The following is a 15,517-nucleotide window of genomic DNA, read 5'->3' as shown; positions in this document are numbered from 1 at the left end:
ACTTGGCTCTAAAATAAGAAAATTGATAATTATAATCGTGATTATTCAAATGCTATATAATTACTTTTAAAAAAATAAATAAATATAGAATCTACATAAATAATAATAATTTTTTAATAAAATTTTAATTTTTTTTTTAAAATAATTATATAAAATTTACGCCCTACATAATTATATCTAACGTTACTAGTATAATAAATACTGTACTTAGAATGGAATAACAGTTATACCCACAAATAGCGGGGGGCAAACATTGACAGTGACAGTGACATTGGCATGAGAGGTGTTGCACCAGCTAGCACCTATTTATGTCAAGATAGTCGCCCATTCGATTTTGTAAGATTTGTAGGGCATCCAGGTTCGAGACATTCAGAACGTGCTGCGTCCCACCTTTTTTCCTGGTTACAATCTAATAAATAAAAGAAAAACACATGGTGAAGTAGGGATGGCTAGGGACAATTGTTCCACGCACTACACAAAATAAATAAATAAATAAAAATAAAAATTATGATTAATTTTTTGCAATGAAATGTATTAATTATGATAAAAATATATTTATTTTAACTAAAAATAATTATTTTATTGAAAATAATTGATAGTAAATAAATAATTTTTTTTTAAAGGATAAATTTATTGTAAAAACTGCACATTTTCTTTTCCTTATACAGTCATATCATTAATTATTGGATGGGTCTACGCCGGCCGCTGGGCTCGCTAATGCATTTTATGAATTAATTCATATTATTTGCCGAACGAAGTTACAGCTCATATTTATAAATCATTATAGATATTCGAGAATATGAACCAATTGGAATCCAAGTTTTTATCCTAGTGAGCCCGGAAAAATAAATGCATTCTGTACGTACGCATGCAATCAAATCTTGATGTGGTCCAACCAACCAACCAAATTTGCCCTGGAATTATTGGATTAATGATACGAGTTGGGTTGGTAACTAGAGAAACACATTTATCGCCACAGTAATTCATGGTGTCTCCCCAGAAAGTGCAGTGCCAGCTAAACCCATAATAATTAGAGAGAGAGAGAGATGCGGAAAGAAAATGGGAGTGGTAGCTAGCCACGAGGCAGTGGAGCTGCCGGGCTGGTGTAGAAAAGAAAAGAAAGTTCATTCACCACATTTTATTCTACTTTTTTTAAAAAAATTACTTTTTTTTAAAAAAACGAGCACCACATGCTAAATAATGGATTTTCAATAATGGATTTTCAAGAGCTGTTTTGTTTTATACTTTTTAGGTCTTCTTTAAAAAATGAGATGATAAGAAAAATTTATTATTAATAATAAAATTATTTGTAAATAATAATAAAATAATTGATTTCAAATATTTTATTAAATTTTAAAAAATAAAAAAAATTTTAATAAAAACATTATAATAAAATATTTTTTGAATATGTTTTTTAATATAATTTTTGTTTTTTAATTTTAAAAAAATTGAATTATTTTTTATGTTTTGTTTGAAAAAATTATAATAATTAGGTACTGATTAGATAAAAAAAATTAAAAATAAAAAAATATTTATATTTAAGTAATGTTTAAAAGGAAAATGAGATAAGCTCCCCAAACAAGACCTTAGTCTCACCAAGTTCGATCAATCTTCAATAATTGGAAATAGATGCTCGTTTGGTTTTTAAATATGCAATCAAATGACTTTTATTGATTTATTTTCCAATTCCCTATCGAGTAAAAACATTACAATGTAGGTCTTGTTAGATTTATATTCTTGTATTCAAGTAATGTGATGATAGGGATGCTCCATGCCCTATATAGTGGTAGGGTAACCAACCTCCTCGCAACTCGTCCCCCGCAGTTGGGACCCTCGAGTCTCCAATTAAGGCTGGGGTGACGTACCGAATGATTGGGTATATAACTCCACCATAAAATATTACTTATTTTCATTTATACAAATGAATAGTTAAAAAGAATTTTATGAATAGTATTTTATTATGAATTGTAGCCTACTATTTTAAGAAAGAAATGTTTAGCGATAAAGATTTCCCCTGCAATTAAATTTATGAATTAACCTATAGTTTAATGCAATATATTAAATTATAAAATTATTTTTATTATAAAATAAATCTAACGTATCGTATCAAATCATAATCTCAATTTATAAATTTATATTTATAAAAAATTTTATGACTATAATACTTATCTTTTAACCTGATTTGAATATAAAAATCATTTTAACTCATCTCATTTAATTATTATAATTTTTTTAAATTTTTATATAAAATATAATAAATAATTTAATTTTTTTAAATATTAAAATAATAATATTATTAAAATTTAATATTTTAATAATATTTTATTTAATTTTTATTTAATTTATTTTATTTCAGATTTCAGGATTCTGTCAGTGATGTTAAGTACATTTCTCAACACGTGGCCTGTTCTTGCTGGAACTCTCTCTCTCTCTCTCTCTCTAACCCGTTTCTAGACTAGCGAACCAGTAGACGACGATGATTCATAAATTCAGTCGCTCTCGGTACTGTTCTCTGCTACAGCGACATCGTTGCTATAAGTCACGGGCCATGAACAATGGTGACTGCAGGTTGCTACTGAAAAACTCAGCCCTCCTCTCTCTCTCTCTCTCTCTCTCTCTCTCTCTCTCTCTCTCTCTCACGCTCGGAGAAATGGCATTCACGAACAACATCCTAGTCTGCACACCGCTGGAATGTGAAACTGAGGAAGAAATGGTGGGTTCTATGGAGATAGCCAAGGCAGAAGGAGCAGATCTTGTGGAGCTTTGTGTCGATTCTATGTCATTCTCCCACATTTCTGAGGTTAAGAAGCTCATTCAACGCAGAACTCTCCCTGCTATTGTCTCTTACAGGTATCCTATTACTTCCATTCTATCACTACTACTACTCGTCCTTAATTCTGTCCGTATCTGTGTAGTATATTCCCTACCATTCCCCTCTTCCTTTTTGTTTTTATATTTTTTATATCATTAAATATTACATATTAGATTTAGTTTATTATTTTATCTCTTCTTATTATTATAATTTTTTTAAATTTTTACATAAAATATAATAAATAATTTAATTTTTCTCATCTAAAATCATTTCATCTCATCTCACTATCTAAACTAATCCTAATCACCTAAATGAAATCTTGAATATTATATTTACTTTACTGTAAAAAGACTTTTACAACATGATGTAGCGTAACAAAACATACATCAATTCATAACCTTATTTTTATAAGATATCTTTCCGAAGAAATATTCCTCAAATAATTATAAAACATACATCAATTCATAACCTTATTTTTATAAGATATCCTTAAGAAGCAAATATTCCTCAAATAACGAGAATATATAAAACGTCATGTGATGGGTAGTTTTGTTGGTTATCCGGCTGTATATAATTTTGTATACTTCCTTTATAACGAGAATATTTTTCTATATATTTAATGTCTATTTATTTATTTAAAAAAATGATAAACTTATTGCCAGTTAACAACTTCTCTATTACCAATTAATATAGAGTGCTAAACTAACAGGAAGATGATTCTCAAAGTGATGAAATATTGGACCGACAAACCAAAATGGAAGGGGAATTCTAATTTCTTTGTCATTCATCACCACCACCAAACTCATCCTACCTGCCACTCAAAGTGCTTGTTTGGTTTATTCCAATGAATCCTGATAAATGATTTGTTTTCCCCAAAATATCTATATATGTTTTATCTTTGGATTTTATAAGGTTTCGGAATATTTCTTATGTTTTTATTTCAACTAAGAAAATTAAAAAAAGAAATTTTATTTGTAGTACTGAGTAGGGGACTGAGTGTGCAGTCCCATTGATAAATGAAGATAAAATATATAAATTTATTCATATAAAATTTCTTGATCAAAAATATGTTGAACGAAAACCAGCATCCCAAAAACAAATCCCAAAAACAAACACAAACAAGTTGATATAAAAGTTAAAAAGACCATTGACTAAAGATCAATGCCACATTCCCTAGCCTTGAAATGAAAGGCTGCAATGGGAATCCAAATTTCCATAAATATCTGAATTTCATCTTATTGATCTATCCAATAGGATTATTTCAATGAGTTCTGTTAGATAAAGTCATTTATGTGTACTACTTGCATACTCCACTAATGTAATTGGTCAAATCAATTATTTTATATTAAAAAAAAGTAATAAAACGAATCATATTAGCGAAATGCACAAAGAATGAACAAACGTAACTACACATAGATTGTTTTGTATTCCCAATTGGGTTGCTTGTTACTGTATTACACTGCTTATTTAAGGATAAGAGAGAATAGGAGGGAAAAAGAGAGCAAAAAAAGGATTTTTCATGTATAATCCTCCGTAATCTCAAATGTTATCAGTTCATGAAAATGAATAATCCTACATCAATCTGCTCCCTAGCTTCACACCCCCTTGGACTCGATTCTAATCTCTTCCAAGGATACTAGCAATTGAAAATGCCAACACTTCCAAAATACTTTATAATCAAGTTATAAATATTATTAAAATCTAACATTTTTTTCCCCTGCTTTTACGCGACCATTTATAATAAATAATAAGAGAGAAATTAGATCCATCTAGTAATCTCCAATACTTACTGAAATTGCCATTTCACAGGCTCAAATCGTCGAGGACCTCAGGCAAAGGAGACAACAAGTTTCTCTGCTTGCAAGTACTGAGATTGGCTCTTGAAGTAGATGTTGAATTCGTTGAAATGGACTATGAGGTACATCCTCACTTGTTCATTTTTCCACTTCTCCTTTGGTAACTGTCATCATAAGATCTATATACAAATCTTACAAAAGTAAATTCACGTAGCTTTATATGTGAGATGTTAGATATACTTTACAATAAAAAGATTTTAGGATGTGATGTCTTGCGTCAATTCATGTTAGTTTATAAGTTTACTTTTATAAAATTTTTGTGTATACCAAGCGATTCTCAACTTTAGTGTACAGCTCTCGCAATATCATGCATTTTCCTTTACATTTAGCATATTATTGGATTCTGATCAGCATGTTACGAAAATTTCTCCAATTTTCTGGGATAAAGGCAAAGTTTGACAATGAAGCTGTTTGCTGATTATTATATATATGTGCACGTAATTGTGATATACACGTACATCTGCTTTGTAGCCGTGTTGCTGTGTCCATTAACGTAGCTGAAATGGAACTTTGCTGCAGGTAGCATCGGATATTACTGGCATGGCTGAGTGCTTGTACGGGCGTGTGAACAGCAGAATAATTGTATCAAGTTATGTCAACGGCGGGAAACCTTCGACAGAGAAACTGGGTCATCTGATTGCATGCATGCAATCTACTGGGGCAGATGTTATCAAGCTTGTAATTGACGTGGATTATATCACTGATCTAGCACCGGTTTTTCAGATGCTCACTCACTGCCAGGTATTTTCCGAAAATTCATCAGGATGATTCATATATATGATGTTTATGCATGTCTTTCATTATCACGCCACAAACTCTAAACTTCTCTAGTGTTTCCTTTGTTTTCGAAAAATGAATAGCTTCTCTGGTGCAGAACAAAGCTTGTATTCTTCTTTCTCCTTTCCTTTGTGGAGTATTTTGATTTCATTTAATCTATTTGTTTAAACTACATAAGGCATTTAACATTTTGCTGTTATGTCTATCTAGGTTCCATTAATTGTTATTGCAGCGGGCAGTAGAGGTCTGATAAGCCAACTATTGGGTCCTAAGTTTGGTGGTTTTCTAGTCTATGGATCTCTGGAATGCAAATCAATACCTGGGTTGCCAACTATACTCAGCATTAAACACATTTATAAGCTTGAACACCTGAACGCAGATACGAAAGTTTTTGGTCTCATTTCAAACCCGGTAGGCCATAGCAAGGGTCCTATTCTGCACAACCCCGCATTTAGACACACTGGATATAATGGAATTTACGTGCCCATGCTCGTCGATGATATCAAGGACTTCTTTCAAACCTATACGGGCACCGACTTTGCAGGTTTCAGGTATGCTTATGATAGAAGACAGAGGAGCTTGTCGAGCTAGGTTTATGTCTTTTCAACTTGGTTCCTTTTCTAAACTTCTTGATAATTTTACCACCTAGGTTGTTAGATACTTCTATTATTACCCAAACCTTCTGTTCACAATCCATAACAGGGTTCAGTTTTCGCAATTTAGTTCGTTGGTTGTCAGAATCCAATGTAGCTTATTAGGCATTTGCTTTTTCAATGTAGTGCTCCACATTTTTGCACAGGTCAGTAACTTAAAAAGAATTTGCACAGTTCAGTATGTATAAATTGTAGTGCTCTCGATTCTTTGTTCTCATATGAATGTTTTTCCCTCTATTTGACAAAAATTGTAGTGTTGGAATCCCACACAAGGAAGCAGCAGTTCGATGCTGTGATGAAGTACATCCATTGGCTAAGGTCTGTAGACTTGGTAATGCGGGTTGCGTTTTCTTCTAAACTAAAATTAATGTTGACTAATTAGTTTCTCTCTTTTGGTAAACAAATTACTACGGGAACAAGAAAAGAAACTGCCAAAAGTTAGCTAATTAAGCACACACTCCCTCATGGTTTGCTTGGAAAAGTCGTGTTGGATGACACATCAGGGGTCAAACTATGTATTCCAGCTTGGTTCTTGGTTGGGTCGGTTTTCTTTTGGGTATAATCCCCACTCAGACAAATTGAGGTTATGTTTAATGAACTCATTATTATCCGGTGTTGTACTGTTACCTGCTCTCTATAATCTTATGAAGCCAAATTCCATCCTGAGCTGAGGAATCTGGTACAAGTCCTGGTATGAAGGTGTAGAAGATATATAGGCCTCAGCTCAGTAATTGCGATTTGCTCAAATCCATCAGTTTGACATTTACAAACATCCATGAGACTTAGATACTAGACATCAATTATCAAATTTGATAATTTCAGTTCTAAGGCACACTACTTTGTTTCACTTGCTGTGTTAATTGTGGGATCGTGTTTACAATATCTTCTAAATTGTGCTGTGCTTTCTCAATCAGTCCATAGGAGCTGTAAACACTATAGTAAGAAGGCCTATTGATGGGAAGCTGATTGGTTATAATACAGATTGTGAGGCTTCTATCACTGCAATTGAGGATGCACTAAGAGGTACTAAAATACCAAGTTTGACTTTGTTAAGTATTTGGAATCTGGCTGTATGCCTCCATCCGCCTTTCTAATCTACCATACCCTAAAACCTGGTTAAGTACTGTGGCTAAGAACATGATTTGGTGGTTTTTCTATTTTCAAGGTGGTGTTGAGAGAGCCTACTGGCTGAAATGGGTATTGTTCTCGGGAGATTAAAGTACTTACTTTCTTTCTGATGGAATCTCTCAAAGTTTCATACTAGTTTACTTTATTGAATTATGCATAGAATGGTCCATGAGCTATACTTATGTTGTTTCCAATACCATTATTAATATGAAGATTTTCTTAAACAGAACTACAAGCAATCTGAAAAGGATGATTCCTTGATGGAAGACCATGTATAATGATAGTGTAGGTAACATTATAGATTGATCAATCAGGTGATAGTCTGGGTAAAATTATTAATTTCTCATTTGTGTGAGCAGATAGACGATTTCTCAACGGGGAAGCATCAAATACTTCTCCTATAGCTGGGAAAACTTTTGTTGTGGTTGGAGCAGGGGGTGCAGGAAGAGCACTTGCATTTGGAGCTAAAAGTAGAGGAGCTAGGGTTGTCATATTCAACAGGAATTATGGTAATAGGCCATATGTTCTCTTTACCATAACATTAAAGAAAAGTATACAGCTTTATCCTCTCTAACCATGACATTCTTTTGTGAAAAGAAAGAGCAAAGGCTCTTGCAGATGCGGTTTCAGGAGAAGCTTTGCCATATGAATGTCTAGAAAGATTCAGCCCAGAGAAGGACATGATCCTTGCCAATGCTTCTGCGATAGGAATGGAACCTAATTCAGATCAAACTCCTGTTTCAAAGGTTCTGTCTCTCTCCTTATACATGAAAGAGCACATATTGCTCAAAGTACCACATACTGATCAATAGATTGATCGCATTTCATGCTTGTTTAGGATGCCCTGAGAGCATATGGACTAGTTTTTGATGCGGTTTATACGCCTAGAAATACACGGCTCTTGCAAGAGGCTGCAGAGATAGGGGCCACTGTGGTGAGTGGAGTTGAGATGTTTATCAGGCAGGCCCTTGGGCAATTCAGACTGTTCACTGGTGGCTTAGGTACCAATCTTCCTCCAAAGACGAGCAATCACTCTATCATACTTAAATGCTATATTTGAGCAATATATCATTGGTTCAAATCTCCTCTAACGGCAGGAAACTTGGTAGTTGGTAACACTTCGGTTGTACTGCTTTGCAGCTCCAGAGGATTTCATGCGCAAGCTGGTTCTGGAACAATTCTGATTCATATACACCAACATGCCAAGATCAAATTGGTTAATGTAAATTCCTTCAGTTTCATCTTCGGTACCAAAGTAATAAATCTATGAATACCTCAGCTTTTATGGTATGTATAAGGTTATACTACACTTAGACCGGCTTGTCAATCCCAAGAGCCTCTCCTCCCCTCCTCCTCCCCCCCGCCCCGCGGGGGGGCCTCTTTTGTAAAATAGAATGCTAGTACGAGGCTCATAAGATTATAGATGGGTATGTGCTTAGTTGAGTTTAGCTATGTGTTTGGTTGAGTTAGCAAGGTGGTCCAAGATTTCTGTGTCACTTTTACTGAGCAACAATTGCTTCAAAGAGGTTCAGTCATGTTCCTTGAAAGTTCTCTCGTCCTAGTGCAAGAAGGATTATCCCCCTTTTAATTTTCTTTGCTGAGAACAAGAAGGGATTCCCCCGTTCAACGTTTAGTAGAGTCCGAGTGTGGAATGATCACAAATGTACATGCATATGACATGCCCCTACAGCTTGATCCATACATTTTCTGTGAACCTAAGCAGATCACCAACTCAGCCTCCACATTTCATACGAGTCACTTTATGAAACACGTACAAAAACCATGAACATCAGAACATCTAGCCTCATTGTGGGGGATCAAGTAATGTTAGATACAATATTGGGTTATGCAAGCGATGCACACTCCTTTTGAAAAAATGTGGAGTTCATAATTAAAAAAATTAATCTTTTCATGTTGATTTTATATTTACACATTTTTTTCAAAAGAAGTGTGCAACACTTACGCACTCTCTAACTACAAATATCATTTCTATTTTTCAAAACTTATTTATGACACATGCAAAAAATTAAAGTTTCAGATTTTTTTAAAAAAATTATGAAAACTCTAGAACTGATTTTGTAATTAACCCAACATTTTCAATAGACCCTCCACCTTTTTCAAACTCCAATAAAAACTATCTTAGAAAATTTCTTAAATACTTTCTATAGGTCTGCCACTTTCACAAAATCCCAAAATTGGGATCCACTCTAATTTTTACTTTTTTCATATAAGACCACTGTCATTCCAAATGGCTAATGGAAATCAATATTGACTTGCACTGTATTAGCCAAAATGAACTTATCGTAGCTTTTAGTTACAGCAATTGACTTCAACTGTAAAAGGCAATCTTAATTTTTACTCTTATTTCCCCCCTGTTGAACAGTACAACTTACAACTTACAAGAAAAGTTTGTACAATATTAAATTAACAAACTTCTTAGAATTTTAGATATTTACCGTTACATTCTCACTTGCAAATAATAATCACTGAAAATATAAGTAAAAAACAATAATTTAATTAGAATGAATTATATAACAATTATGTTTCAAAAGAAATAAAATACACTAGATGTGTAAATTATGACCAAAAGATTTTTTAAAAATAATAAAAAGTTAAAATGAAATAATATTCTATCATTATAAAGAGTTTAGAGGGATAATCTGATGTGGGATTAAGTTTTGAATAGATAGGCAAAAGGCAAAAAAGTTTGATGTTAGGTAAAGTTTACATAATGTATAGCCAATCCAATGCTACTGCTAGTATTAACTGGTTTTTGAATAGATAGGCAAAAGGCCAAAAAGTTTGATGTTAGGTAAAGTTTACATAATGTATAGCCAATCCAATGCTACTGCTAGTATTAACTGGTTTTTGGGTATTAAAGAAGTTATTTCAAATAATTTTAGGGTTCATGATTAATTTTCTTCTATAAATTTTTTTAGATAGGTAGAGGAGCAGGGTTTGGATATCATTGGAGAACCATTGCATCTCTCAGCCCTTGGTTTGTTTTCACAAACCATCTCAACTCATCTCAACTCATTTCATCATCACAATTTTTCCAAATCTCCATACAAACAATTTAACTTTTTCAAATCCCAAAATAAAAATAAAATAAACAATTCAACTTTTTCAAAACCCAAAACAAAAATAATATTAAAAGAATATATTCTAACAATATTTTATGTAACTTTTAACTTTAATTTCAACTCATCTATAAAAACAAACAAGGACATAATATTATACGTGTGCCAAATCAATTGTCGTGACTTTGGGAACACTAGGTATATGTGTTACAACCCGACAGAAGTAGTTGAAATTGCAATTAGACTTCTCTAGAATTAGCAATAGAGCCTAGTACAACATCTAAGGTGTTACTTCACATCCATGTGAAACTTTTGGGGCTAACAACATATTATCCAAACTCGTAAAACTTGGTTTTGTGGCTCTTTCCTCTTTCCAAATTATACTGTCTCATATCAGCTTTTACTTAAGTTCATCAGGTGCAGGGAAAGACAAACTTTTAAAAGAAGTAAAACCTCCATCTACCACCAAATTATGCCCATTAACATATTTGGCATCATCAGACACGAGATAGAGCGCAGCATTAGCGACATCCCTGGGTTCACAATATGCACCCTCAAAGACACCAGCATTATGAACCATTTTCACAAGCCGTTGATCATCAACACCAGGAAAAAGCTGTCTCATATCATCCATTGTGAATGGAGTTGGAATGGCAAATGGGGATATGCAATTGACTCGGATTCCATACTTGCATAGCTCTGCAGCCACAGATTTAACAATGCCTATGACAGCAGACTTGGACACAGAATATGTGTGCTGCGATAGCCCACCCATTAGTCCGGTGATACTAGCTGTGCAAAGAATTGAGCCAGTTTGCCGGGGGATCATGACACGTGATGCATGCTTGATCCCGGCCATGATTCCCCGCACGTTGATATCCATGACTTTATCGAACATTTCCAGGTCAAGTTCTACAATGCTGGGGGGAGTTTTGCAGGGCACCCCTGCATTGCAGTGCATGATATCAAGTTGCTTGTGCTTAGAGATCGTAAAATCAACTGCATTTGATATGTCTGACTCTTTAGTGACATCACAGGAAACAAAAGTAGCATAGGGTCCAAGCTCTTCTGCAGTTTCTTGGCCAAGTTGGTGTTGGATATCAGCAACAACAACTTTGGCACCATTGTTGATAAATTTGATTGCAGTTGCCTTTCCAATGCCACTTGCGGCTCCAGTTATTAATGCTACCTTGCCTTCTAGCTTGCTATGTGACAACATAAGAAGGGATTTTCAAATCAAAACTGATCCCAACTTGGGTGGGATAAAAAATCAGAGCAATTTGAGAGGGTCATTTTAGATAAATACGAAATGATGAGACTTTTATAGTCCAATTCAGTTTTGTTTTTTGGTGAGGATGTATGGTTAGCATAACTCTGTAGAACTTAAAGCAGACTGAAATAGGAATTGTTTGAATCTAATGAGCCTATAGGGATGGCAGTGGATGCACAACTGCCCAATTAATTATTTGTATGGAGACACCTCCAACAAAACCCTATTTATAGTCATCAACAACAATTCTGTGATTAAATATGCACTCTCTTATCCTACACAACTCTGTTAGAAATACCAACACCAAAACTGGTGCGAGGAGAAAGTGCGAAGAATTTGCCAGATGACAATAAAAAAAGGGGCAATACAATTTTCACCCTTCATTTAATAGGCTTTTTACATTTTGAATCTTAAACTACTAAAACCGACACATAACACCCTCAAACCCCTAAAGAGTTAAAATGTAAACCCCTTGTCAAGAATAAGATTATCGACATTGTACCACATCACTTATTTTTCATCCATCTCGTTGGTTAGAATTAGATGGGAGTTATTTTTTCATTTTTTGGTAATTTGATGGAGCAATTTATCAGTTTTTATAGTTTCAGGTGTGAAGCATAAAACACTTGTTTAGTTGGAGGGTAGAATCTGTATTTTTCCAATAAAAATGTTAAATTACCCCACAAGAGCTTGGTTAGAATAGTTATTCTCATTCTTCTAGAGATCATTATTTAGAAAAATCAGTATAATCAGAGGTAGAAGAGGAGTGGAATGCTCCCAAACAAAAAGCCCCATTGCTTGAAATAAAATAAAAAGGAAACAAAAGGTTAAAGGTACAAGCCCCTTCAAAATGGTCGCCCTAGCACCACCCTTCTTATATGCCACAATTTCCCTAGCATCCTAAGGTTCTATCTTACACTCACCTCCTATCCTACTCCACCCTCACCATTTCAGCCAAAGTAAGCCTTAGCCATGGAATCCAAGAGCATGTGAGGTATAGAGAGACCTTCCTTAAGTTCTCTTTTTTCACCTCTCTTTCCCATCAAGCCTCTTCAAGGAAGCTAGCTCAAGACCCTCTGCCAGATTAAGAGAACCCCCGCGGGGGGCGGGGCGGGGCCCTGGGAGAAGGGGGGGGGGGGGGGGGGGGAGGGGGGAGGAGAGAGAGGAAAGGAAATGCAGGGGCTCATTGATGTAATCTTCACCATTTCCAGCATCACCTCCTTCAACATAGTGATTTCTCTTCTTCTTCAAACCACCCAGGGGTGCCTTAAGCTTGAATGGCCATAAGAAATTGTTTGCCTCCTTGAAGTGGGGTCCAACAGTCATAATCTCATGGGTAAGATCTTCCATGCAAATGATTCCTTGCTTACCCAAAGCCTGTTCAACGATGGAATTATCAGTCAAAGCAATTCTCTGCTTGTTGAGTTTTCCATATCCCCTTTTGTAAATCAATTCTTTGACACTCTTCAAATTCGGATACCCGTAGGTCACATAAGGCTCAACTCTGTGCAACATATTCACTGTTGCTTTGTTTACTTTCAGAAAGACACCATTGAATATCTGTCTCAAAAGCAAAAGCTGCAAAATCTTCCTAGTCTTTGGGTGCATCGCATTGATACCACGGATCCTGATAATGAACAAGAGCTTAGCTTGTGGGTCCCTCCCTTAAGTTTTGCCTCACGCTTCAATCGAATAAGCTCTTTTTGCTGCTCATCATACTCCTTTGCATAGAGTTTAGCTCTGCAATAAATCAGCTTAAGGCTTTCAACTCTTTTTTTCTTTGCAGCTTCGAGCTCCTGCTTCTTTGCCAAGGCCCATTCCTCATTCCTTTTCTGCTTCTTCAATACCGACTCCGGAACCACTGGTCCTCCCTTGACTTCCTCTTCACCCATCTTTTTTTGGATTGTCGCCACCTGAGGTCTTTGGTAGTGCTGGTAGGTTTCGCCACTCCAAGGATGGCATGACTTGGTTCATCACATTCATCACTCTCCGAAGTTGATTCTTTCATGGGAAGAAAGTTGAAATGAAATTGAAGAAATTAAAGAAAGTTGATTCTTCTATGCATGACTTGGTAGGTTTCATGGGACTTCGATTTTGTGTGGGTCTTCGAATTAGAGCTATTTCTAGATGCTGAAAACCAGAGAACTCTATCATGGGTCTTCAATTTCATTTGGGTCTTCGATTTCCTGGGGAAGACTAAATGAGGGAGACTCGGTAGCTGAAGAGTTGGTCTGAAGAAGTGACTCGATTTCAATGAGGAAGACGAAGGGAGGGATGGCGAATGTGAAACGCACCATCTTACCATTAATCAAAACAAATCGTTTCATTCGGGGGGCAACGACTCGGACCCGTTGTTACGCAGCCCGACTGCATTAAGTATTTTCCTTTTGCAATTATTAAAAGCCAAACAATTTGTGTTCTTCCCTCCATAATGCTTCATATTTTCTTCTGTGTATATATATATAATTTATTACGCTTAGTAATCTAAAAATCTCACATCCATAAAACTTCATAATTAGATTATAAACAGAATTAAAAAAAACTAATTATTATCACGTGCATCGTAAAGAAAGAAAGATGAGAATGTAGTTTATGCCGTCATATCCAAGCTACCAATATATTAAAAGGAATGCAATGAAAAAAAAGAAAGAGTAACATACAAAAGTAAAGTTTAAAAAGATATTAAAAGAAAAGAAACTCGACAAACCTTCCAGTCCGGATCGAAAATAACCTGTAGAAGCCGCGAACAAGCGAAGTTCTTGACATGGAGACAGTTTTGCTGCTATAACAATAGGAACTAGTTATGAGATGTATTCAGCCTCGCATGCATAAGTAACAAAGCAACCAAAAGCAAATTCATCACCCCTACCTTAAAAAATAAAAATAATAAAAATAATAATAAAAATAAAAATAATAAATAATAAATAAAATAAAATAAAATAAAAAAACAACCAAACAAACAAACAAACAAATAAACAAACAAAGTCAAAAGAAAATTCCTCAAATCAAGGCTTCATAAATGGGGTGCTCCCCATCTTGATCAAATTGCAAATTGCCAGAAAAAAAAAAAAAATGACCATTTTGATAATCCATTATCGAGAACCGAGTCCTCCCCTCACATTGAAAGAGGGAAAAGCATCAAAATGGGAATTTGAAATCACATATGCCTTATATTGCCCACGCAGTCTCTCTCAGACTGTCTCCCAAAAAAATAAAAATAAAAGCTGAATCTTCGAGAAATACAAAAAATCCAACCTTAGCCCACCCCCGAACATAGTTTCTTCAGTTCTTGTAAAAGGTTGTGTCCAGAGAGAGAGAAGTTTGTGATGTGTTTTGAGCTTCTGGCTGAGTTCAAACGACCAGTGAAAAAGAACAACAGTGGGAGAGGGGTAAACAAGGACAGCAACGTGCTCCGTTCCAAGCTCCCACCAATTTTTTGTGGATGGAATTAGAGGCTCTTTTGTAATGGTCCTTCAAATTCGCGATCGTCAAGAACCAGGAAGACAGAGAAGGAGAGAGAAGGGAGATGAGAATCAGTGTAAACTTCCCTGGTTGTCTGCTCCTTTTTATTCATCCTTTACCTGCAACCCTTTTTATTTATTTATTTATTTAAATTTATTTATTTATTCATTTTAAAAAAACCAATCTTCATTGGCATATTAAAAACAACATGTCCGCTTCCAAGCGGTCCGGGCGTTTATCTCTAGTAAACAGTCCTCTGATTTGAATCAGCCACGTCAGAATTTACACCTTAAGAAAAATAGTTTCAGCCACACAAGATCATTCTTTCCCCTTTCAGATTCTCTTCGTCCCTGCCGTTCGAATCGCACAAAATTACCTTGCCCCTTTCAAAATTCATCTCACCGAGACACAAGCAAATCGCATACAGAAAAGGAACAAACGTAAATGAGACTCTTTTCTTGCAGATCCATTTTTCATTC

General features: G+C 35.0%; 2 protein-coding genes and 1 pseudogene across 5 annotated transcripts; 1 reads left to right on the top strand and 2 right to left on the bottom strand.

The window, feature by feature from the left end:
- The first annotated feature begins 2,453 nt into the window (after positions 1–2,453).
- Positions 2,454–8,773, top strand: LOC122314743 (bifunctional 3-dehydroquinate dehydratase/shikimate dehydrogenase, chloroplastic-like). 3 transcript variants are annotated; one of them, XM_043130311.1, is made up of 10 exons: positions 2,461–2,850; positions 4,622–4,730; positions 5,188–5,409; positions 5,656–5,996; positions 6,353–6,416; positions 7,013–7,121; positions 7,586–7,735; positions 7,824–7,972; positions 8,065–8,227; positions 8,324–8,773. In XM_043130311.1, the coding sequence occupies exons 1-10, from the start codon at positions 2,477–2,479 to the stop codon at positions 8,494–8,496; spliced, it is 1,854 nt and encodes a 617-aa protein (XP_042986245.1). In that variant the 5' UTR covers positions 2,461–2,476; the 3' UTR covers positions 8,497–8,773. The 3 variants fall into 3 exon arrangements, with proteins under 3 accessions (XP_042986247.1, XP_042986245.1, XP_042986246.1); XM_043130312.1 differs by having other exon boundaries at positions 2,466–2,850; positions 8,367–8,773; XM_043130313.1 differs by lacking the exons at positions 8,065–8,227; positions 8,324–8,773 and having other exon boundaries at positions 2,454–2,850; positions 7,828–7,972.
- A 1,662-nt stretch (positions 8,774–10,435) lies between these two features.
- LOC122314744 (short-chain dehydrogenase reductase 3a) lies at positions 10,436–15,175 on the bottom strand. Of its 2 annotated transcripts, none has more exons than XM_043130314.1 (3): positions 14,832–15,175; positions 14,284–14,358; positions 10,436–11,511 (listed from the first exon to the last, which is right to left on the bottom strand). In XM_043130314.1, the coding sequence occupies exons 1-3, from the start codon at positions 14,849–14,851 to the stop codon at positions 10,707–10,709; spliced, it is 900 nt and encodes a 299-aa protein (XP_042986248.1). In that variant the 5' UTR covers positions 14,852–15,175; the 3' UTR covers positions 10,436–10,706. The 2 variants fall into 2 exon arrangements, with proteins under 2 accessions (XP_042986248.1, XP_042986249.1); XM_043130315.1 differs by having other exon boundaries at positions 14,284–14,355; positions 14,832–15,174.
- On the bottom strand, positions 12,267–14,346 carry LOC122314746 (annotated as a pseudogene).
- Positions 15,176–15,517: the final 342 nt, after the last annotated feature.

The sequence above is a fragment of the Carya illinoinensis genome, chromosome 7 (genome assembly GCF_018687715.1).
Source record: "Carya illinoinensis cultivar Pawnee chromosome 7, C.illinoinensisPawnee_v1, whole genome shotgun sequence".
Taxonomy (NCBI): Eukaryota; Viridiplantae; Streptophyta; class Magnoliopsida; order Fagales; family Juglandaceae; genus Carya; species Carya illinoinensis.
This window is presented reverse-complemented; position numbering and strand designations above follow the sequence as displayed.